Source organism: Cetorhinus maximus, chromosome 21, assembly GCF_964194155.1.
Source record: "Cetorhinus maximus chromosome 21, sCetMax3.hap1.1, whole genome shotgun sequence".
NCBI lineage: Eukaryota > Metazoa > Chordata > Chondrichthyes > Lamniformes > Cetorhinidae > Cetorhinus > Cetorhinus maximus.
Genome location: NC_135899.1, coordinates 64,643,747 through 64,669,593, shown reverse-complemented (window position 1 = coordinate 64,669,593; position 25,847 = coordinate 64,643,747). Strand labels below are relative to the sequence as shown.

Sequence of the window (25,847 nt, the reverse complement as noted above, 5' to 3'; positions counted from 1 at the left end):
AGGAGGAAGGGAGGGCCACAAGGGGGAGGAAGACAGGGGTCCACATTCAGCCACCTTTGGGAGGACAGGCGCAGGCACAAGGGGTGCAGGGCCAAGAGGTAGTCCAAGGCGGATGGGGCCACAGAAGACACCACTATCCTGCTACCAGGGTATACAGGCAGCGAAGCAGCTACCTCAGTATGCCTGAGGTCCAGTGCCGAAGGAGGCTCCGTTTCTCAAGGAGGAAAGTCAACTCTATCTGTCAGATGATTGGCCCTGAGATCTGTGCCAACTGTGTGGGTGGGCACCCCATGCCAGTGGCTCTAAAGGTCACAGCTGCCCTCAACTTCTACGCCTCCGGCTCTTTCCAGGGGTCGGTGGGTGATCTCTGCAGAGTCTCCCAATCAGCTGTCCACACTTGTGTCAAGCGGGTGACAGATGCTCTATTCAGGTGTGCATTGACCTTTATCCACTAATAATGCCAGCCAGACACAGCGAGCCAGAGGCTTCGTGGCCATTGCTGGCTTCCCCCGTGTCCAGGGTGCAATAGACTGCACACATGTGGCCATCAAGGTGCCAGCAGGTGAACCCGGTGCCTTCATCAACAGGAAGGGCTTCCACTCCATGAACGTGCAGATAGTGTGTGATCACAGGATGCTGATTCTACAAATCTGTGCAAGGTACCCAGGCAGCTCCCACAATGCCTACATCCTCAGACACTCCCAGGTGCCGAGGGTCTTCAGTGCTCCAGCCCAGCTGGATGGATGGCTGCTGGGTGACAAGGGCTTTCCCCTCAGAAGGTGGCTCAAGATGTCTCTCCACCATCCAAGAACAAAAGCTGAGGATCGCTACAATAGGAGTCACGCCTCCACAAGGGCTGGAGAGAGCCATCAGTCTTCTCAAGATGCGTTTCCGATGCCTGGACTGTTCAGGAGACGCACTCCAATACCCCCCAGATCATGTGCCGCTGATAGTGGTTGCAAACCGCACTCTCCACAATCTGGCGCTGGAAAGGGGGGGACGCTGTGGACGAAGAAGATATAGATGCAATTGCTCCAGATGTAGATGATGAGTCCAGTAGTGAGTCCGAGGATGAGAATGCTGAATGCTGAACAGGAGAATGCTGAGGGAGTAGACGCTGACCCAGGCATACTCCAGGGAGGCAGGGACATCCGGGAGGCTTTAATCCAAAGAACCTTCAGTTAGCACACCACAGGTGGACCTTCAACACACGCCAGGGCTGCAGGCTCCACACTTGATACCTGAGTGCTAAATCAGCCTCGATACTAACATTAACTAAGGCCCTTGTCAATAAAGCTCAATGTCAAACAGCTCACTCATAACATCATGGCTTCCTGTCCACTTGCAGAAGTAAGTGATCACCCTGAGGCATGGCAACATGTCAAAATTTATTGAGTGAACGAATGTAACTTCATAAAACAAAACAAAAACAGTGTTGGACATCACACCGAGTCTTCCACAAAGTACTATGGGCCAACATAAAAGCACCAATGAGAAGCCTGTGGTGTGCCTAAGGTTCCTTAAATTTACGCTTATAGGTGCTATGTCTAGGTGGCACCCCCTCGCTGGCACTGGCACTGGCACCTGAGACAGCCTGCTCACTGTGCTGTCCTGTTAGCCTCAGTGACCTTGGCGGACATCCTCTGGTCCCCCCCTCTGGCTCTGCCTGGGAGGGAGCGACCAGTCCCCAGTCGCCACAGCCTCACCGGATGACACGGTCACTGGCAGAGTGGTGGAGGAGCTGCTGCCCTCATCCAGAACGCCCTGAGAGGGGCCCACAGAGACAACAGGCAGCTGCTGCACCAACGTGAGGTTGCTTTGGACCTCTCTGCTCACCGTAGATGGATGGGCACCGAGCTGGGATACTTAGTGCCCGAACCAGATGAGACCAATGCCGCTGTGAGGGCTTGCAGGTCCGAGCGCAACCCCAGGAGGCCCTGATTGTTCTCCTGGAGGAGCCTCTCCACGAGAGTCGCCATTCGCTCCGTGGAGGAAGCATGGCGCTCGGCCACGAGGCTCATTGAATCGGCGATGCTCCGCGTGGACTCCTCCAGCACGAGCACCATGCCACGCATGGATCCCCGCCAGATCCTCCCACATACCCTACTGCAGTTCCAGCATTCGTTTCCTCACGGATGACTCCAGAGGCACATCATCAACCACCAACCGAGCATGTACCCGGTCCCCAGCAGTCTGGCCCCAGACTGCGGGTGCCCTGGGCACTCTCTGCCTCCGTCCACACCTCAAGTGAGTGTGAAGTACCCTCATCGTCGTGCCCCAGGACACTAGCCGAATATCTAATTCTGACCGAGGTGCTAATATCTGCACTGGTGCCTGCCTGGCTGAGATGGTGTGACGCTGGTGAGTGGATTTGCTCTGGGGCTTCAGGGGTGAGAGGTCGGCCCTCTGCCTCCTCCTCCCAGCCCTGTTCTGGTGATGCTGAAAGGAAGAAAAAGGACATTTGATTAGCTACAGTGCAGACAATGTCAACTTGCATGCCGCTCCCCCCGATCATTAAACGCTCATCCTTGCATAATCAATGGTAAACCCATGTTGCTAACTTCAATCACTGAGCATTCAGCAGTGCCATGGCTTCTATGACGCACATGGTGACCTGAGTGCTCACCAAACATACCTCCCCATGGCACCCCAGCCTCACCGCCACCGGTAGACCTGGGGGCATGGCACCTCTCCAGATCTGTGGACTGCTGCTCGAAAGCCATTAGGATGGCCAACTGGGCCTGCCCTCCACCAGTCTGCATTCATTCAGAGGCATTGTGCACAGTCTTCTCCTGAAAAGGAGAGAAGAGTATTGATTAGTCCAGCCTGTACCTGAATTCCCAGAGTGGGACATTGCAGGACTCCAGTTCTTCATCACCCCGCTGCCACACACTCACCCAAACAAGCCAGGGCTGACCCCCCACCTTGCCCAAATGCTGCCTCCTTCACATGTGGCACCACAAGGTGTCACTTTGCAAAGCAAGGAGGCACAAGCACATGGAGCACAAAGATCAGCAGATGGATTGGTGCCCCACCAACTGAAGCTCCCCTCCCAACATGTTAGCATCCTGACTTTGACATGTTTCCCAGTTCCAGCACTCTTTCTCGGTGCAGGTCCTTGACTTTCAACCCCATTCTATACTCTGGGTGTCAGTGTCATACATGCTGCGGATGCAGAACACAGCCTAGCTCAACCCTCTCAGGGTGAACTGGGCATGGGCAATCTCTGCTGTCACACCCAGTGAAGGGTACATGCTGTGAGGGATTCAATGCCATTACTATACTCAGAGTTGCCGGGGGGTTGGGGGGGGGGTGGTGTTGGGGAGAAAAGGTGTTGGCTGCATTAAGTGACTTGAGGCAACACGGTGCTCACCCTTCCCAAGCGCAGGAGATCGTTGAATCTTTTGCGGCACTGGAGCCACGTGCGCCGCATCACATCATGGGAGCTAACACTCTCGGCCACCTCCTCCCATGCATTTGGTCAGGTAGGGAGGGCTCCGCCTCCCATCCCTCAGCTAGGCACTTGTCGGAAAAATGAGGAGCTCACTGCCCCACTGGCCCACCCTCCAGCTTGGCCTGCCCCGATGGCCAACCCTCCGGACTTGCATCACGCACATTGCCCCTCTGCCGAGCCCTTCTCCCAGCCATTGTGAGCAGCCTTTCCAAGGCTGCCAGGCCTTCCTTTATACAGGCCGCTGGGTCGCCATTGGACCCGCCCACTCCCGCATAGCCCGCCCGACTTGGGGAAAATCTCCCCCAGTCTGTGTATTTTTAACCAATAATGGGTATCATTGCATTTTGGCATGTTATAGTGCACAATTAATTTTGTAAACAGGCACACCGAAAGCAATATTTTTCTATGTTTGTGTTTGTACACCTAACAGCTGGATTGTATAAGCTGTTTCACTTTACAGCACCACTATTTTCATATCCGGAAAGTAGCAAGAGTAAATAGAATTAGACTATAAAGGAAGGATAATACAATAAGTCCCTGAACTAATGGCGCCATGTAAGTAGTGTAAAGCTGTATTAGTACAGATGTAAATCATTGCATAGACTTTAATTTTAAACATTTTATGCAGTTTATTTGCCAGTAATAATTTTAAAACCCTGTAATACAAGGTACTATTACACTATCAGGGACTGATTAATGATCAGGTATAATCCTTTTTAATTTCATCACGCTACCTCCACTGTATAAGAGAAAGAAAATACAAAAATTGCCCAGTAAGTGTTTTTAGCACAAAAAACTCATCTGTAAACATTATGCACAATAACTAAGGTTACAATGTTTTAAAGATATAAATCATTCTGATTCTGCCAACATTCATGATCTTTGTAACTCACTTCTATCTGTTTACTGTCATGTATATTCCATGTGCATTTTATTTTGTGTGTATAAAATACACAGTGAAATTTCATGCAGTGTAACAAACTCAAATATATCTGAAGATTAATTTGAAAATGCTATGTTACTTGAGAGTTAGAGACAGCCTCAGATACTGGGCAGCAGTTCTCTAAACTCCCCTGCAAGTTTTGTAAAGCAGATTTAATTATTTATTATTATTTTGATATGTAGTTATCCTGACAGATATGGTGAGCCATATGATTAAATCTACAGCATTGTTGATTGTACCGTTGTCTTTTCTTCTTTGTACAAGTACGATTATGTTTTTTTATGGTAATCTGTCATGATACTGGGTTTCTAATAAATTCTAACTCAGTGCCCTTTAAATAAAGGGTGTAAGATGGTCACCAGAATGCGCTGAATTCTGATGCCCATTAATTGGATTTTCAGGTGCAAAAGACAAGGCTGAAGCATTTGCAACCAACTTCAACCAGAAATGACAAGTGGATGATCCATCTCAGTCTCCTCGCGAGGTCTGCGCCACCATAAATGCCAGTCTTCAGCGAATTCAGTTTACTCCATGTAATATTAAGAAATGGATGAAGGCCAATGAAGGATACTGCAAAGGCTATTGGCCCTGACAACATCCCAGCTGTAATACTGAAGACTTGTGCTCCAGAACTAGTCGCACCCTTAGCCAAGCTGTTGCAGGACAGCTACAAAACAGCCATCTACCCAACAATGTCCCCAGGTATTTCCTATCTACAAAAAGCAGGACAAATCCAATTAGACCATTTACCTCCCCATTAGTCTTCTCTCAATTATCAGCAAAATGATGAAAGGAGTCACTGACAGTGCTACCAAGCAGCACTTACTCAGTAGCAACCTGCTCACCAATTCTCATTTTGTGTTCCACCAGGGCCACTTGGCTCCAGAACTCATTGTAACCTTAGTCCAAAGCTGGACAAAAGAGCTGAATTCCAAAGGTATTGTGTTCCAAAGTGATTGCTCTCGACAGTATTTGACCGAATGTGGCATCAAGGAGCCCAAGCAAAATTGAAGTCGATGGAAATCTACGGGTAAACTCTCCACTGGTTGGAGTCATACCTGACACAAGGGAAGGTTGTTGCGGTTGTTGAAGGTCAATCAACTCAGCCCCAACTTATTGCTGCAGGATTTCCTGAGAGGAATGTTCTAGATGCAGCAAGACCTGGACAACATTTAGACTTGGGATGATAAATAGTAAATGACATTCAAACCAAGCAAGTGCCAGACAATGACCATATCTAACAAGAGACAATCTAACCAACCTCCCTTGACATTCAGTGGCATTACTATCACCGAATCCCCCATTGTCAACATTCTAGAGATTACCATTGACTAGAAATTGAACTGGACCAACTATATAAATACTTTGGCTACAAGAACAGGTCAGAGGTTGGGAATTCGGTGGATAGTAACTCACCTCCTGACTCCCCAAATCTTGTCATACATATGAACATATGAACATATGAATTAGGAGGAGTAGGCCACTCGGCCCCTCAAGCCTGATCCGCCATTCAATAATAACATGGCTGATCTGAATGTAACCTCAACCCCACATTCCTGTCTACTCCCAATAACCTTTCATCCCCTTGAATCTAAATAGCTCTGCCTTAAAAATATTCAAAGACTGTGCTTCCACCACCTTTTCAGGAAGAGAGTTCCAAAGACCCACAACCCTTAAAGAGAAAAAATTTCTCCTCATCTCTGTCTTAAATGAGTGACCCCTTATTTTTAAACAGTGACCCCTAGCTCTATAATCTCCCATAAAAGGAAACATCCTCTCCACAACCACCCTGTCAAGACCCCTTAGGATCTTAAAGGTTTCAATTAAGTCACCTTTTACTCTTCTAAACTCCAGTGGACACAAGCCTAACTTGTCTAGCCCTTCCTCATAAGACAACCCCCCCATTCCTGGTATTAGTCGAGTAAACCTCCTTTGAACTGCTTCTAACATATTTACATATTTCTTTAAATAAGGAGACCAGTATTGTACACAATCTCCAGATGTGGTCTCACCAATTCCCTGTACAACTGAGGCATAACCTCCCTACTGTTGTAACCAATTCCCCTCACAATAAACAATAACATTCAATTAGCTTTCCTAATTTCCTGCTTATACCTTATACTAACCTTTTATGATTCATGCACTAGGACACCCAGATCCCTCTGAATCTCAGAGCTCTGCAATCTCTCACCATTTAGATCATCAGCTTCTTTTTTATTCTTCCTGCCAAAATTAACAATTTCACATTTTCCCACATAATGATCCATTTGCCAGATCTTTGTCCACTCACTTAACCTATCTATGTCACTTTGTAGCCTCCATATGTCCTCTTCACGATTTACTTTCCTATCTTTGTGTCATCAGCAAATTTAGCAACCATTCCTTCGGTCTCTTCATCCAACTTATTTATATAAATTGTAAAAAGCTGAAGCCCCAGCACTGATCCCTGTGGCACACCACTCATCACATCCTGCCAACCAGAAAAAGACCCATTTATGCCAACTCTCTGCTTCCTGTTAGCTAGCCAATCTTCTATCCATGCCAATATGTTACCCCCTATACCATGAGCTTTTATTTTCTGCAATAACCTTTGATGTGGCACTTTATCAAATGCCTTCTGGAAATCTATCTACAGTACATCCACCGCTTTATCCACAGCACATGTGACTCCTTCAAAGAACTCCAATAAATTGGTTAAACATGGTTTCCCTTTTACAAAGCCACGTTGACTCTGCCTGATTGCCTTAACTTTTTCTAAGTGCCCTGCTATAACGTCTTTAATAATAGCTTCTAACATTTTCTCTATGACAGATGTCAGGCTAATTGGCCTATAGTTTCCTGCTTTCTGTCTCCCTCCCTTTTTGAATAAAGGAGTTACATTTGCTATTTTCCAATCTAATGGAACCTTCCCCAAATCTAGGGAACTTTGTAAAATTAAAACCAATGCATCAACTATCTCACTAGCCACTTATTTCAAGGCCTTAGGGTGAAGTCCATTCGGACCTGGGGATTTGTCAGCCCGCAGCCCCAGCAATTTGCTTAATACCACTTCCCTGGTGATTGTAATTTTCCCGTGTTTCTCCCTCCCATCCATTTCCTGATTTATAGCTATTTCTGGGATGTTACTGGGTCCTCTATAGTGAAGACCAAAGCAAAATACCTGTTTAATTCATCCGCTATCTCCCTACTTTCCATTATCATTTCCCAGATGCACTTTCTATAAGACCAATGCTCACTTTGTTAACTCTTTTCTTATTTAAATATCTATAGAAACTGTCCACCATCTACAAGGCACAAGTTAGGAGTCTGATATGCTCTCCACTTGCCTGAATGAGTGCAGCTCCATCAACATTCAAGAATCCAGGGCAAAGCAGCTCACTTGATTGGCACCCCTTCCACCACCTTAAATATTCACTGCCTTCACCACCAACACAGAGTGGCAGCAATGTGTACCATCCACAAGATGCACTGCAGCAAATCACTACAGCTCCTTTGACAACACCTTCCAAACCTGCGACCTCTACCACCTAGAAGGATAAGGGCAGCAGATGCATTGGAAGGTCACCACCTGCGACTCCCCTCCAAGTCATACCATCCTGACTCAGAACTATATCGCTGTACCTTCACTGTTGCTGGGTCAAAATCCTAAAACCCCCTTTCTACAGCACTGTGGGTGTACCCACACCATATGGACTGCAGTGATTTAAGAAGGCATCTCCCACCACCTTCTCAAAGGTAATTAGGGATGGGCAATAAATGCTGGCCTAGCCAGCGACACCCACATCCCATGAACAAATTTTTTAAAAGCTGTCAGAAGCTAGGAATTCTTTGGCAAGTAACTCACCTCCTGACTCCCCAAAGCCTGTCCACCATCTACAAGGCATAAGTCAGGAGTATGATGGAATACTCTCCACTTGCCTGGATGAGCACAGCTCCAACAACACTCAAGAAGCTTGACACTGTCCAGGACAAAGCAGTCCGCTTGATCGGCACCACATCCACAAACATTCACTCCCTCCACCACCGACGCTCAGTGGCAGAAGTGTGTACCATCCACAAGATGTACTGCACCAAGGTTCCTTCAACAGCACCTTCCAAACTTGAGAGCCCTACGACCTAGAAGGACAAGGGCAGCAGAGACATGGGAACATCACCACCTGCAAGTTCCCCTCCAAGCCACTCACCATCCTGACTTGGAAATATATCATTGTTCCTTCACTGTCACTGGGTCAAAAATCCTGGAACTCCCTCCCTAACAGCACTGTGGGTGTACCTACACCACAGGAACTGCTGTGGTTCAAGAAGGCAGCTCACTACCATCTTCTCAAGGTCAACTAGGGATGAATAGTCAGTGCTGGCCCAGCTAGTGAAGCCCACATCCTTTGAAAGAATACAACAAAATGTCGTGAAAAGATAACCAACAGTGTTGACTTTTGGTGGAGCATTTCCACACCCGTTTCTGCTCTCTATAAACCTTACTTTTTCTAATGTGATTGTATCTGTTCCATTCCTCAGTACTTGTCTGAAAAAAACTGCGGCACATCTCATCCACCAATTTGTTTTCATGTCGTACCTGTCGTTCTGGTGGACACTCCATAACTGCTATCGGCAGATTCACAGGCCTACCACGGCAAAAGAATTAGGGTATTTAATAGGTCAAAAAACACATTTACATTACATGTAATGCCTTATAAAATAAACACCTTGGGGTGATTAAAACACCGCCTGGAGTCACGGTTGATGGCCACAAACTATCCCAGGCTTTTTTCCTGCTCCTCACATCAACTAAATCCCTCATTGAAATTATCCGCTTGTAACACCCTCCCTCTCAGATATCGGTTATTCTATATGTAGCTTTCCAGCGAGTGTAAATTCCAGCTGCATTTTTTAAACTGTCTCTAAGAGTATCAAAACTGACTCCAGCCTGTGAGTTCTGAATCACAGAACCGCCCCCCCACGGCCACCACCACCACGAACAGGGTCTCACAGCTCGCTGAGATGTTAGTTCATGAACTCAGGCTGCCTCTATCTAGGGTGGTTAAATCATCGATGGAAACAATATCGCACCAGGCTTTCCTGGTGCTTAGTTCATATCAGGAGCAGATTTCTTGCGTGTGAAGTCCGGGAGAAGGAGGGACTGCTCCATACGTGGTGCTTGGAAAGCGGCTTAATAAATGTTGTCAAGGAATTTCTTGGCAAGCTCTTTAATCTTGCATGACATGAAGGGCGAGGTCCGGTTGCGCGGCTGCGGAAGAGGGGGGACAGTGTGACAGCCGGGGACAGTGTGACAGCCGGGGACAGTGGGAGAGCCGGGGACAGTGTGAGAGCCGGGGACAGTGGGAGAGCCGGGGACAGTGTGAGAGCCGGGGACAGTGTGAGAGCCGGGGACAGTGGGAGAGCCGGGGACAGTGTGACAGCCGGGGTCAGTGTGAGAGCCGGGGACAGTGTGAGAGCCGGGGACAGTGGGAGAGCCGGGGACAGTGGGAGAGCCGTGGACAGTGTGAGAGCCGGGGACAGTGGGAGAGCCCGGGACAGTGGGAGAGCCGTGGACAGTGTGAGAGCCGTGGACAGTGGGAGAGCCCGGGACAGTGGGAGAGCCGGGGACAGTGTGAGAGCCGGGGACAGTGGGAGAGCCGGGGACAGTGGGAGAGCCGGGGACAGTGTGAGAGCCGGGGACAGTGTGACAGCCGGGGGCAGTGTGAGAGCCGGGGACAGTGGGAGAGCCGGGGACAGTGTGAGAGCCGGGGACAGTGGGAGAGCCGGGGACAGTGTGAGAGCCGGGGACAGTGGGAGAGCCGGGGACAGTGTGAGAGCCGGGGACAGTGGGAGAGCCGGAGACAGTGTGAGAGCCGTGGACAGTGGGAGAGCCGGGGACAGTGGGAGAGCCGGAGACAGTGTGAGAGCCGTGGACAGTGTGACAGCTGGGGACAGTGGGAGAGCCGGGGACAGTGTGAGAGCCGGGGACAGTGGGAGAGCCGGGGACAGTGTGAGAGCCGTGGACAGTGTGAGAGCCGGGGACAGTGGGAGAGCCGGGGACAGTGTGAGAGCTGGGGACAGTGTGAGAGCCGGGGACAGTGGGAGAGCCGTGGACAGTGTGAGAGCCGGGGACAGTGGGAGAGCCGGGGACAGTGTGAGAGCCGGGGACAGTGGGAGAGCCGGGGACAGTGTGAGAGCTGTGGACAGTGTGAGAGCCGGGGACAGTGTGAGAGCCGTGGACAGTGTGACAGCCGGGGACAGTGTGAGAGCCAGTGACCGAGGAAGTGTGAATCAACAGGATCTGTGTGACATGTGATGGTGATGAAACACTCCAAGAGAAACAAAACAGGCGAGTGGTGACAGATGACCGGGTAAAACACAGCGGCGACAGGGCGGCTCAGGAGCACCCTGAAGGAGATCAGGATTTTGTGATATAGAACTGTTCGCCAGGAAGCGATTTCATGGTCTTCAGGGAGTGATCCGTCAACCCCAAACATCAGGAACGGAATAAAAGGAGACCCACTACTTGCAAGTGTCTCGGAGTACCTCGGGCTGAATTAAGGTAATAAATATCCATGATTATAACTTTCCACCTGGAACTGTCCTAGCTTTGACCTGCTCTTGTAAATAGATATTTCGTCTCATATAAGTTATAATCTGGCGTTGTGCTTACATATAAAATTGAAGAAGATACGCTAACTAGGAATACTTTCCGCTTGTACAGCGGGGCAGATTTAGTTACTGCGCAGGACCATGTAAGGTGGGGGGAACAATAATTTACGATTGACATGCGGAATTGGAGGGACAGTTTTAATTCCCGACATTAATCCTTGTGCTTTGGTAGATCATGTATCTCCACCGCGCAGGTTGTAGCAATATCCTAAAGTTGAGTAGTTGACTCTCCTTTCACTTGTGTAGGAGCCTAGCCGATGGTCAGATGTGAAGAAGACGATTCCTGCAGGTCACGGCTCCCGGGGGCTGAATCCCAGCTTTATTTCTAAGCAGGAACTCCAATCCAGGTGCTTCAGGTAAGGATGTTCCCACTATTAGGGAAAGCGCCTCAGCCTTGCGTTCAGCTTCCTGGGATAGATTGCATTCCAGTGCGAGAGCAAGTCCGGCTGTAGGAATGACAAATCAAAATGGTCAGCCGGAGGAATGAATATTTTTATAGGTCAGTTATTTTTCCTTGCAATTTTCACACCATTTGCGCGTTTTCATTTCTTGATGTTGGTGGGAAGGCGATGGAATTGGAGATGGAGATGTAGCTGAAAGTGGAAAATGCTGTAGGTTTGAGAATGTGGAAAACTGATCGAATCTCAGGGCACAGAAAGAGGCCATCCGGCCCGTCGCGTCTGTGCTGGCTCTTTGGAAGAGCTGTGTGCTTTAGTCCCACACTCCAGCCGTTCATAGACACAATCTTGCCGAGAACAGATTAGTAGTTTACTGAGCATTGTATTGCTTGTGAATAATACAACCCGACAGCTTAAACAGGGTGATGGAGCTTGCTCAGTGTAATTGTGCAGGCAGCCTATGTTGTAGATAGCGACGCAGTGTGGGCAGGTTAGATATCAATACAGCTTGAAACAGCACGGCTGAAAGAGGGAATCACCGAGAGGATTCAAAAGAACTTTGAATATGACATACATTAGCATGATAAAGAGACGCTGAAAAAACGCACTACTTTTCCCCAATGGAATGAGGTTATTTGAATGCAAACAATACTATCATCTCGTATCTGTACAAACACATAAGTCTTTGGCCAGTGTATTCCCGAGTGACAACTCCCTTTTAGAACTGACAGAAATTACTGGGCAGAAATATTCAGAACAAATGCGTTTCATGAGGAGAATGAGTAACTCCTGTCGGCTCATGTCCTGACTCCCTAGCTGATTTTAAAATGAATAAATTAATAAAATTAATGGTAAGGGCGAGATTTTGATTCATCTTTGGACGAAATTTAGAGTGCTGATTCAAATCAAAGGAGGGCGCCTTGAAGTTACAAATCACGAAAGCTAATGTAAAGCAAAATGGCAATTCAATTTCAGCATTACTAAGTAGCATCCCGGCTTTGGCGCTGGGACATGATTCTGGCTGTGTTAAAAAGGAACCAGAGGCCAGTGCCTGTGTGTTTGCTCACTATCTGCAGACTACGTCTGGTTGGCCGGCTGTGACACGGTGATAGGAAAGGTTCACTTATCCCAGGCGAGTTTGAACTGGAGCAAGAAGATGGTCAAGTGACGGCTTTACCTTGAGAATCTTGTGCGGTCTTGATAAGGAAAGAAATGCTAAAACAATCTCCTTGTAACATTCTCCCATATTTAATCTGTGGCTTTGTTCTGGTCTCACTGTGTGCTTGGGAGGTCAGTTCAGCAGATGAACTGGTCATGATGCAATTTCATGTTGCAGACAATGGCTGGGACAGGAGGTTTTACAGGATCCCCCCCCCCCCCCCCATATTCCTCTATAAAGTATCTCGGGAGTCTTACTTTTTTGCTACATTAAGATGCCAGATTTATTTGAGACTCCTGCCATTATCAGCGGCAGCCCAATGGTTCGAATCCTGGGTTCTGATCACACCTGGGATTTCTCGCTCTGCCGGTGTTTACTGTTCACCTTCTCCAAGGCTGTGATGCAGGGGAGGCTAGACCCCAAATGCTGGGAGTTCCCATTTTGGCAGTCCATATGGGACTCGACATACATCCGTGAGATAAGAAAATCAGCCTCCAGAGGGGCACTTGAAGTTGTGGAAGTTTTCTTGTTAAAGTTCTAATCGTGCTCCTTTGGTTAAGGTTCTGAAGGAATGACAGAAGAGCTCTGTCTGGCACAGGCACGTCATTGGATGGCAGTCAAGTGCCTAAATTTCTAGCAGCCTGATGGGCTCAACACTGGAGGGCACTGTCAGGATTTTGGGTTCTAAACATGTCATTTGACTGCAAATGGTTGTCATGGTGGTTGCCACCATTGTTGCTGGCTACACTAAGCCTGTTCCAGTTTCAGCATGCTCACGGTATGATGCTATCTTCATCATGGCAACAGCATGTAAAGTTTTAGTGTGTTTTACAGACCAAATTTGAGCTTCTTCAGACCCACATAAATGAGCCTTCACTGCTTTGAACTACATGGAGGTTGTGATTTATAAGAGCTGACAACTCATACATTAGCAGTCAATGATACCCTCTTCATGTAAAAATACAATCATACTAGAAGAAAAATACCCAAAATAATTATATTTAAAATTCATTCTCAGGATGCGGCATTGCTGGCAAGGTGGCATTTATTACCCATCACTAATGGGTAATGACTAATCACTTCAGAAGGTGGCATTGAGCCTGTTGCTTGAACTACTGCAACTCATGTGATGAAGGTGCTCCCTCAATGCTGTTAGGTAGGGTGTTCCATGATTTGACCCAGCAACAAAGAAGAAACAGCGTTATACATCCAAGTCAGGATGGTGAGATTTGGAGGAAAACTCTGGTGATGTGTTTCCATGCATCTGCTGACCTTGTGCTTCTAAATAGTGGAGGTCATGGGACTGGGAGGTTTTGCTGAAGAAGCCTTGGTGAGATGCTGCAGATTGATAGCAGCTATGGTATGCCAGTGATGGAATGGTAAATGTTTAAGCTAATTGATGAGGTGCGGATTAAGTGGACTGCTTTTTTATTTGGATGGTGCTGAGATTCTTGAATGTTGTTGCATATGCATCCATTCAGGTAAATGGAGATTACTTTATCACACTCCTGACTTCTGCCTTGTAGGTAGCGGAGAGACTTTGCAGAGGTGAACCACTCACCACAGAATACCCATCCTCTGATCTCCTGTATTAGTTATAACAATTACGTGGCTGGCCCAGTTGAGTTTCTGGTTAATGGTGATTCCCAGACTGTTGATGTTGTGGACTCAGTAATGGTGATGCCATTGAATCTCAAGTGGACATAGGTAGGCTCTCCCTCTTGTTGGAGATGGTAGTTATCTGGCACTTGTGTGGTGTGAATGTTAATTGCCATTTACCAACTCAAGCCTGGATGTTTCCCAGGTCTTGCTGCACTGCCTCGTTATCTGAGGAATTCCAAATGAAGTCAAACACTGTGCAATCATTGACAAACAGCCTCACATCCAGCTATAAGATGGGGGGAATGTCATTGATGAAGCAGCTGAAGATTGTTAGTCTAGAATGCCCTGGGACTGAAATCATTGCCCTCCCACAATCACATACCTTTATTTTAGGTATGACACAAGCCATGGGAGAGTTTTTCCCTGATCACCATTGACCTTTTTAATCCAGGCTCTTGGTGCCACACTCTGTCAAATGTTGCCCTGATGTCAAGAACAGTCACTCTCACCCTACCTCCAGAATTAAGCTATTGTATCCATGTCTAAACTGAGGCTATAATGAGATCTGGAGCTAATGGGTGCTGGCAGAACCCAAACCAAGCATCGGTGAACAGGTTATTGATGAGTAAGTGCCATTGGATAACACTATTGAGACTCCTTCCATCACTTTACTGATGATTGGGAATGGGTTAAAAGGCTGGGTTGGATTTTTTCTGCTTTTTGTGAGCAGGGTCAGGGCAATTTTCCACATTGTCAAGTGAATGACAGCGTTAGAGCTGTACTGAAACAGCTTGGCTAGAGGTGTGGCTAGTTCTGGAGCATAGATTTTCAGCACTCCAGCTGGAATATTGTTGAGGCCCATTGCCTTTGTAGTGTACAGTGTGCTCAGCTGTTTCTGGATGTCATGTGGAGTGAATCAAATTGCCTGAACACTGGCACCTGTGATAGTGCAGACCTCAGGAAGGGACTGAGAAGGATCACTACTTTGCACTTCTGGCTGAATATGTTTGCAAACGCTTCAGCCTTGTCTTTTGTACTCACATGCTGGACTCACCATTGTTGAGAATAAGAATGGATATTGATGGGGACTCCTCCGCTCATTAGACGTTTAATCGTCAACCGCTTTTTATGACTGAATATGCAGTACTGCAGAGCTTTGACACGATCCATTGGTTGTAGGATGACTTAGCTCTGTCTATAGTAGGCTGTTTTCACTTTTTAGCAGGTATGTAGCTCAGTGGTGAGGGCTCACCAGGTTAATAAATAATTTTCAGATGCACTTGGTGGTGCTCCTGGTATGCTCTTCTCCACTCCTCATTGAAACAGGGTTAATCATCTGGTTTGATTGTGCTAGAGGAGTAAGGGATATGCCAAACCATGGGCTGGATTGATTTTGCCCTCGCTGGGGTGTGTTTTCAGCAGAGGGCAGGTAAGGTAGGTTGGGTAGCTAGCCCATCACCTTCCTGCCCATCCCCGAGCTTCCCCCATAAAATGCTAGGTGGATGGGTACTGAAATTGGCAGCCCACCCTCCATATGTAAATAAATAATTAAAGGTCAATTATATTGATTTGTATAATATGCTGCCCAAGACATAATACGGCTGGCATGGACAGGTGGGCAGGAGTGGGCAAGCTGTTTATTATGACCTACGTGAAAAGGGTGGGGAGGAAGGGGGACAACTCATTGGGGGGGTGGGGGGGTGGTGGGGGGGGAGTGTGTGGTGCCCTGTGTGTTTCGGGGGCATCCCCATCAGATGTTCTCCTCTCCTCCTGCACTACCTACCCAGCCCCCCACCCCCCTCTTCCCCCTTCCTGGGCTCTAGGATCCATCTCCATCTTGAAACCCCCTTTCTGAGTCAGCCACGATTGTCTTCGTCCTCCTTCCTGCAGTCCCAGCAGCATCCACCACTAAGCTTTGGCACTGCCGGTCTGTTGGCGCTGCCAGCCAATCAGATTAGCTGGCAGCCCCGAGGGCAGGACTTCCTCCCACTGATTCCCAACCAATTGAGCCCAGCCCAGCAAGTAATGGCTGCAGGACAGGTGGTATGAACTTCTGGCTAACTTTCCTTCTAGCAGCGAGCAGCCCACCATCCTCTCCTCTGTAAAATGCAGTCCCATGAGTCTACAGATTACGGTGATATATAATTTTGCTGCTGCTAATGGCCAAAGCACCTTGCGGATGCCCAGTTTTGAGATTTATTCTCAATACATCATACTTAGCACAGTGGTAGTGCCTGTTGACAGAATCCTCAGCGTGAAGTCAGAACTTGCACTCCAGGAGGTTCCTGCTACTGATACTACCATGGAATGCTACTTCAGCAATAGATAAATTGGTGAGGAGGTTGGATATTCCCTTCTGTTGGATTTCTCCCTACTTGCTGCAAGCCCAGTCTGGCAGCTATCCTTCAGAACTTGGCTAATTACATCAGTGGTGGCACTACCAAGCCAATATTGGAGATGGACATTGAGGTTCCCCCACTCCGAATACATCCTAGGTCTTTGCAACCCTCATTGTTTCCCCAAGTGGTGTTCAACATGAAAAAATAACTGATTCATCAACTGAGAGAAGGCGGGAGGTGATAATCCTTGCTCAGGTTTGACCTGAAGCCATGCAACTTCATTGGGTCCTGAGTCAATATTGAGGACTCCCCGGGTCACTTCCTCCCACCTACATACCACTGTTCCCCACCTCTGGTCAGTCTGTCCTGCTGGTGGGACAAAACATACACAGGACAGTGATGGAGGAGACTGTGACACTGAATGATAGGCATGATTCTGTGATTATAATCACGAGTCTATGGGACAGTTCTTCCAACTTTGACAGCAGTCTCCAGGTATTAGTGAACCTTACAGGCTGGATTAGGTTGGGTACATCTGTGTCACGTCCTGATTCAATGTGTAGGGCTCAGCCGAGTAGTCCATCTGTGATTTTTCTTGTTCTTCTTTCTACATTTTGAACAGCAGAGTACTTTTCTAGGTCACTTCAGATGGAAATTAAGAAATATCTTGTCGATGTTGAACTGTCATGTTTAAACCAGACTAGGTATGAACAGCAGGCTCTCTTTACTAAAGGATATGTGTGAACCTGTTGGATTTTTAGAACACTCCCATCACTCTTTATTGCTAATAGATTTATATTTCCAGATTATTTTTAAACTGAATTCAAATTCTGAAACTGCTCATACTGGGATTTGAAGTTGCATTCTCTGAATTATTAATACAGTAACATCGCCAGTATGTGATCGTCCCTGCTTAAGTGACCCTAGTGTCTATGCCCATGTGTCTGCCAAATTATTTCAGATATCGCTCATCCTTTACATTGAAGAAATTCCTTCTAGAATTATAATTATTTTTCAAGTTCTACAGTGTGTTTTCAATCTAAAAAGCCATTCTGTAGAAGGCTATGAAAGATGATGAGAATATATTTGGAAAATGCAGCCAGAATTTCTGAATTCTCTGCAGATTAACTGTAGCATGTAAGTACTGGAGAATTTCTCTACAACTATCGAGAAAAAGGACAGAAACCACATTGTAGCACAGATTGTGCCACTGAAAGGCAATATTGTTTCTCTATTACTAACAGAGCTGTAAGTTTTCCATGTTATGGTAAGAGGTCAGAATACTGTACATCAGAATGTTAGGGATAAAAGAGAAAAATGAAAATGTTGGAAATATGAAATAAATCAGAAAGTACTGGAAATAGCATGCTAACCAACCTCTACTAAAAACAGTTTCCCTGATTTATCCTCAAGTTGACTTTTTTTGCTATGGAGGAAAATCTACTCCTTAATATTATTTTTTCTGAATTATGAAGATATTTGTGGTGTGGAATCATGGAGTACCCTTACTGATTTCACATCAGGCTTTTAGAGTCGGAGACTTTATCAGTCTAGGCTCTTGGAGGTGAATTGACAATGTGCCATCCAATCCACTCAGTATTTCATGAAGCTTTAATTCAGTTTTATCATTTATCTATAGAGCCTGCCATCTTGCATTTCCTGGAGACCTTTGGTGAACATAGTTCCAGCCTTTGGATTGTAGCTCATTATACAGAAAGTCCTAAAACTCAACTCAGAACTAGGAATTAAATCATTAACCAAATATTATAGTGATGGTCTCTATAGTTATGTAGATAGCTATTAACAGTTGTAATACTGCTAATGTTGTTTCAAGAAGCTATTTTCTGCTTTCTCTTGATTGAACCCAAATTCACTGCCAGCATTGATCTGCTTACATATCTGGGAAGCCTCTTCCAGCACATCTCATACACTTGGGCAGGATACAAAAACAATATTCTTGCCTTGTTTTCTTTCATTTCTCACATTTTTGTTTAATTTATTCAAAGTACTATGGACAGTGTTTCTCTGATCTCTCTTTACTTATTCCTGCTAAGCTCTATTGGTCATACACTATTTTCTTTTCCCCTATATTCCACTGTGCTCAAGAGAAAATTAACTTTACTAACTTCTACTGTAACCCATTGAGCAGGATCTTACTACATCTGAAATTTTTCTGCTGTCGGGCGAGAAAGTGGGCCCTAACCGTAATGACCTCGGCTGGCTGCAGGTGTTGCAATCCTATGGGAGGCAGTCAGTTAAGAAGCTGCCTCCGTGTCTGCAGACAAATTAAAAATGATGGGCCTGTTCCCGAGGTAGGAGGCTCAATCAGAGGGCCTGAAGCAGTGGACAGCTGACAGCCTCACTGGGAGAATTGGGCACAGTTGATGTACCTAGGGGACAGTGAAGGCGCATCAAGATGGAGGTTCTCTCCACAAGTTTAAAAAAATAATAGCCACAGATGTCTAGCTATCATTGTGAAGGATTAACCCCTGCAGAGGACTACTTGTGGCCATAGCTTTGGCCTTCTGATCCCCTTGGTGGCGGTGGCGTTGTTGAGAGAAAGCACCCTTGGCCTCTTCCCCCTTACCCCCACCTGCCCCCTGCTGCCAGTGGGAGGCTGCCTCCAGGAATCCACTGGGTTTCAGCCATCCGACATTGGGAGGGTCTCAGCCATGACAGCATCTTGACCTCAATTAGACCCTAAGTGGCCTAATGACTACCCACCACTGCTGGGTGGTAACCAGTGCCATAATGACTCCTCCTCAGGCAACATTGCTCAAAGACAGGAATGCATTAGGGAGCCGACCTGTTGTGCTGTCTTCAAATTTTACTCTTGGTCCCACCTCCTTGGGACTGGGACGATTCACCCATTTTTTTTTCCTCAACTCTTTGATACACTCAGTCTTCCCTTTCTTCTTAAATCCCTTGGTATTTTCAACCTGAGAATTATATTACCCGACACTATTTCTTGGTTTACTTAAATTAGTTGTTTAAATCAAGCAGAAAGAAAATGTCAGAATTATGAGCTTGTCTCAATTCAATCATTATTATCTGTAATTGATTGATCCGTGAACTGTTTCGCTTGTTCAATACACATGGGGGGAAAGTCCCACATCGAAATATACAAGAAAAACTTTGGGAATGAGAAGGTAAAATATTTTCATGATGAGGTAGATCCAATAGTTCATTTGGAACATAAGTATTTAAATAAGGATCCTCTGCACTTTATAACAACCCTCCCATCCCACCCCTTTAGCATTCTGTTTATCATACATTTATTTCAAATTTTGTGCTGTTAACTGTGGTGTGCTATTGTTTTGCAATATAAGTGATGATTAAAAAGTATGAAACTTCAATCAGAGCAGTGCCGGGAACGTCGAAAATATTTGAGTTCTATTATATGATATAAACATATATATCCCATGTTGGGATTGCCCAACAATGTAAGATGAAAGTGTTCATGTGAAGTTGCAGTAATGGAGTCACAAAGAAGTACAAATACCACAACTTTACCGCACAAACTGGAACTCTCTAGAAAACAATGAAAAATACAGGAATGCTCACAAAAACATTTAGGATGAAAACTGTATGTCTATCATTTAAAAAATAAGAGTGTTGTGAGTGGTACTTCTGATCAAGCTGATTGGTCCCTAAGATAAGCCAAACAATAGTCAGCCCCTGAAATAGGACTTGTTTTATTCATATTCCTGGGGGCAAGGGGGGATTTAACAAAAGCTACTTTGTAAATATATTTATGAAACTTAGGTGGTTTCATTTACCTAAATGACATTTCATCCATTAGATTTATTTTCATTTCCGAGATATTTCCACTTCTGATCATTCATTGTCGGTATGTTATATTGTTGCATTACACAGCATCATCTAAGCAGGAAATGAGAAAATACTTCTTAAAAGGCAGATCTTCAATATCAAAAACACCTTGCTCTGGAATTGTCTTGTGTCTGTAATGTTACTGTGTAGCCTTTAGTAGTATGGTTCTTTTGGTAGATGACATATGAAAACACCAGTTAATCAATTATTAGTCAGCACACCTAAATCAATTATTTTACATATTAAATTTGTTCCTACTTTATGTGTACCTTGGCATTCCAGAGAAGGATAGAGGCAGATAGTAACACTGTCGTGCACAGGAAGAGGGATCTGCAGAACCAATAGCTACAGCAGCAAGAGAGCTGTGATTGAAAATTATTTATGATGCCTTCAGTGGAGCCTAAATTATTGCTTGTCGAAACTCCTTTGCCTTAATAGTAAATCTCTGTCCTGCTCACCCTCTCTTCATGTTAAATCTTTTTGTTCCTCTTTGTTTTCCATGTGGTGGTCTAGTCAAAGTAATATATTAAATGGCAGTTTCAGGTGTCACATTATTGTTCATTGTTTTCAAAAAAAGTGAAAAAAACTCACCACATGAATCATGGTAAAAATGGCAAAAAAAAATCACTATATAAGATGTGCTCAGTTTTTGCACCAGACACATTCTTGTGACATTTCTAATTTACCTAATGCCTATTTTAAAACTACATGTAAATGCCATCGAAGGGCCAGAAGTCTCAGATGTCAGTGGTTTCTCAGAAATATTACAAGTCTCTGGGGATGAAAATGGTGATACACTCTCACTTTCCTGAGTCCTGGATATCAAAACGTCAATAGAAAAGATTCTGCTGACCCGATATGTATTCCCAATAACTACAAATATGAGATCATTAGAAAAATTGTCAAATTGAAATATTTTACCATGTTAATTATTTTCTATTTTTCCTAGGTCTAAAGTGGGTAGTCGGTACTGAAGGGATTAAGAAACTTCGAAAATTCAGCATTTACAGCCATCTTTAATGGTTCTTAACCCAATTAAATCGTGATTCAAAATAGAGGATCTTTGGGAAATAACATTTTAAAGACATTCTGCTTCTAAAAATGAATGAAAGTAGTTCAGTTTTGTTTAATTCAACTGCAGCTACAACCATTTCTCATGATGCAACTACTGAAAAGGCATGCGACAATAACTTCATGGATATGGAATGTTTCATGATTCTTACTGAAAGCCAAAAGAAAGCTATTGCTGCATTGTGTTTAACAGTGGGGCCATTTACTGTTTTGGGGAACATTTTAGTTTTATGCATCATATTATTTACACCACAACTTCGATGTCGACCCTCTTATTTGTTTATAACTAGCCTTGCATCTGCCGACCTCTGCGCAAGCATTAATTTTATGTACAGTTTTGTCAGCTTCCACGTTTTCAGGCTCCAAGATGAAAATTACATTTTCCTATTTAAACTTGGGGGTGTCATTGCATCTTTCTCAGCTTCTGTGGGCAGTTTGCTGCTCACTGCCATTGACAGATACACATGCATTCATAAGCCTTCTGAATACAGGACAATTTTAACAAGGAGAAAAGCAGTGATCTGCATTCTATTCACGTGGTCAGTTGCTGTTTTTATAGCTTTTCTTCCTTTGATGGGATGGAATTGCATTGAGCTCCATAGTAATTGCTGTGAGTTATTTCCTCTGGTAGATAAAAGCTATTTAGCTTGCTGGATTATGTTAATAACTTTCCTGTTAATTTTAATAATTTATGCCTATATACATATTCTATGGAAAGCCCATGTTCATTCAGTCTACATGGAGAAACAGAAAGAAGGAAGGAAAGGACAAGTAAAAATGGGGCACACACGTATGGACATTAAACTCGCCAAAACACTGGGCTTAATATTAGTAATTCTGATTGCTTGTTGGTCTCCAGTCTTGACTCTGATGATGTATGATCTATTTGCCAAGGTAGACAAAGACACCAGAAAGGTATTTGCTTTTTTCTGCATGTTGTGTTGGTTAAATTCCACAGTGAATCCCATTGTTTATGCCCTAAGAAGCAGAGAATTGCGTATTGTAATATTAAATATCTTGTCTAGGCACAAGAGGCAGTTACCATCTCTGGAGGGCAGCACAGAGTCAGATGGACACTTTAAAAACAATACAATTATGACCGTCTCATCAGCTGAGCAATGCAACATTGTCAATTCTAGAGAATGATTTCTAACTGAATCAAATCATTGATCACCTGGATATTAAAACATTCAGGCCAAAACATTACCTTTTAGAAAGAAAATGAGCGGTCGAGCTAATTTCATTTATTGGTAATATTGTTACTGGGAACTTATTTTATAGGAATGCTCTCTCAGGCACTGAGTGGTCCCATTACACTCCATGAAGGCACTTCTATCTGCTGATAAATAGAATAATTTCATTTTGATCACTATGCAGAATTCAAGCATCATGCTTGCTGGCTTTTCTGCAAGAAAGGATTAATTCTCCTAATTTCAGTGTAAAATGCATTAACAGTTCAAAAGTGAGCAACTCCTAATTGTATGCATTGCAATAAATGACCCTGGTTCATAAATTCTGCTATGGACCTTCAATATGTAGCGCAATGACAACAGGTTGATGTCTTTCTGCAAAGTTACTGTGGTAAGACACCTGGAAAATGCATCTCGCCGGTGAGAGAGACAACGGGTTCAAAAAGAGGAAATTCCACTCATTTTTTTTTGGGATCATAGTTCACACATTAAAAATAGCAATCTGCTTGCAGTTGACAAATTAACACCATGTTGAAGCAAGAAGGACAAATGCCAATGTCAAAACATTCCCTTTGATTTTTCACTATTACTTGTAACGTTATGAGAAGGGATATTAACTCTTGTAAATACTAGAAGCTTTGCTCTTTGGTCTAAGGACTGATGCAAGAGGAAAAAAAAGTTAAATTTCACAACTTAGCTTCCAAGATTCTGGTTTCACCCTATAGATTGCTGCACATACCTGATTAACTGGGGTAGTTCAGTCTATTGGCAGTAATGATACTTTCATGATAGAATTTTCAGACTCTACTGGCAATTGACCAGATAATGTGTACACTTGATAGATCAAGTCATCACAGGCAGTGGACCTCGCTTTGCTATCTTTTCCCTACCATTCATAATGAGATTACTGGAAGAATTAGCAGCACTTCCTTCCTCATTATTGATAATCAGCATGTGATATTAAAGGAAATTATGAAATGAAAATGCAACAATTGCATCATTGTAGATTGTTCACCAACTCCATTTTTGCCTGCAACCTGAAAAATACGTAGTAATGGGGTTTAAACTAATTCACTTATGTACTCGAGGCAATGAATGTATTATTTTGTTCAGATGACAATTGGATTTAAAAATCATGTTCTGTCTAAATAGTTACTTTTAAAAAGGAAAAGAATGCTTTATAATGGACATTCTATAATTGTATGTATTCATTAAACTATAATTGTGTGACAGGATAATACAACATGGATTGTGTCTGCAGTTTTCTATGGAGCCGCTCTGCAGTCTTCGCTGCATCATTTTGAGGATACAATCTCAGAAATTTGCTTTGGGCAGTAGCACAAACAGTCAATATTGTATTGATTCGTAGTCCGTTATACATTGACTTCAATGGAACTGTATAACAGATACTGTTGCAATACTGCCCATTTAGAGCTACTGCTTTAAACAAACTCCTATCCTTAGGTGTTTCCCTGTAATGGTAATCTCAATCCTGAATCAATCATCTTTAGAGAACTGTGGTGGCTGCCTGATACATTTGAACTCCCTTCTTTTTATTAACTGACTATAAAGCATTTTAAACTGATTTCAGAAATTCCAGTCTGTTTTAGGTACAGAATATGTGTGTAATGCAGGCATACATATTGCACAACAGCTATATGTGGAACCTACAATGTCTCAAAAATTGATTGGCAATAGAAAAGCAAAATTATGTTATGGGAACATACTAACTTTTAATTGTCAGGCAGTGGTCTGACCGAGCCACAGAACACCCCTACACCAACACCTCTCGCCCCCAAACCCACTCTGATGCAGTGACAAGGCGACACTCTGAAATTCTAAAGCTTCAATGGTTTAGGCACTCCAATAATGCCATAAAATGGTGTGGGAATCTGCTTCTATTATGCAAATATCGTTTTCCCTGGGATTTGGACTGGATCCCTAACGGTGCTGACAGCCTGGAGGAGGTCCTGGCACAGGTGTTGAAACACAATTTCTAGACCCCACTATCTGCAGAGAACTTCAAAGTTCAGTAAAACTGGTCTCCTAAGTTCACATAAAGTTGTGTCAGAAAACTTTCATGAGGATTTTAAAGTATTCATTTAACATTATTGCACATTTTGGAATTCACTCAAAAGAATATACACTTGTTACTGAATTACATTTTTATTCTTTTCTTGCACAATTTTGCAAATATAATACTCAAATATAAAAAGCTGAAAATTCATGCTTCGGATTTCTGAAACATTGGGTTGAATTTTGCCATCGGCGAGCAGGGGGCGGGGCCCGCTGGCCAACACACAAAATGACACGGGATGATGTCGGGGTAAACCCCCGATGTCATCCCGTGTCATTTAAAATTTTCAGGAAGGCGGGGGCACAGCCAAATCAGCTGTACGCCCGCCGACCTGTCAATGGCCAATTGAGGCCATTGACAGGATCATTAAAACAATTAAAGGACCTGCCCATCCAACCTTAAGGGCAATAGAAAATACATGAAACCTCATCCACCGGCAGGATGAGGTTTCATGTAGGGTTTAAAAAAGTGTAATAAAGTTTTTGTGAAATTTATTAACATGTCCCATCTCGTGTGACATTGTCACATGAGGGGGACATGTTAAGGATTTTTTTTTCTTTTTTTAATGTGTATACAGCTATCAGCGATCTCCCTGAGGCAGCACTTAGCCTCAGGGCGATATGCGCTCTTTCGTGTGCATGCGCGAAAGAGCGCACTTTCGCATTTGGGGAATCCCCTCCCGCCCGCACAGGAAGCGCATAGCGCTTCCCACCAGGCGTCACCCTGGGTGGGCCTTAATTGGCGCGCCCACTTAAAATGGCGATGGGGCCCGCTTCTCCGGCGGGGATCAGCTCCCCACCCGCCGGAGATTGGGTTGGGCCCACCCACCCAGTATGCAGAAAATTCTGCCCATTGTTTAGTTTGGTCTTTTTGTGCTTATGTTTCCTACTTTCCTGTATGTTTGCCTTGTTTTGGTCTGTTGGAAATCACACATCTCTTGTGGCTTAATGTGCTTGCAGGCATCTACATAGGCTGCTTTTGAGCCAGAAATTATGAGATTTCTGAAACGGGTTTCTGTGAAAGCACAGATTGCCATTTTGACTCTGGAAAGGTTCATACCAAAACAAATATCACATGGTTCTCTTATAATGTTTAAATAAATTTTCAATAAAGCAAAATATAACACAGGCAGATA

At 44.6% G+C, this 25,847-nt stretch overlaps 1 protein-coding gene across 2 annotated transcripts; it reads left to right on the top strand.

Annotated features, from left to right (window-relative positions):
• Positions 1 to 10,596: 10,596 nt before the first annotated feature.
• Positions 10,597 to 23,878, top strand: cnr2 (cannabinoid receptor 2). 2 transcript variants are annotated; one of them, XM_078567010.1, is made up of 3 exons: positions 10,597 to 10,935; positions 11,292 to 11,401; positions 21,324 to 23,878. In XM_078567010.1, the coding sequence occupies exon 3, from the start codon at positions 21,476 to 21,478 to the stop codon at positions 22,589 to 22,591; it is 1,116 nt and encodes a 371-aa protein (XP_078423136.1). In that variant the 5' UTR covers positions 10,597 to 10,935; positions 11,292 to 11,401; positions 21,324 to 21,475; the 3' UTR covers positions 22,592 to 23,878. The 2 variants fall into 2 exon arrangements, with proteins under 2 accessions (XP_078423136.1, XP_078423137.1); XM_078567011.1 differs by lacking the exon at positions 11,292 to 11,401.
• The last annotated feature ends 1,969 nt before the right edge of the window (positions 23,879 to 25,847 follow it).

Bases quoted from the DNA above. Each gene is read 5' to 3' on its own strand.
- cnr2 (XM_078567011.1), top strand. From the start codon at position 21,476: ATGAATGAAAGTAGTTCAGTTTTGTTTAATTCAACTGCAGCTACAACC.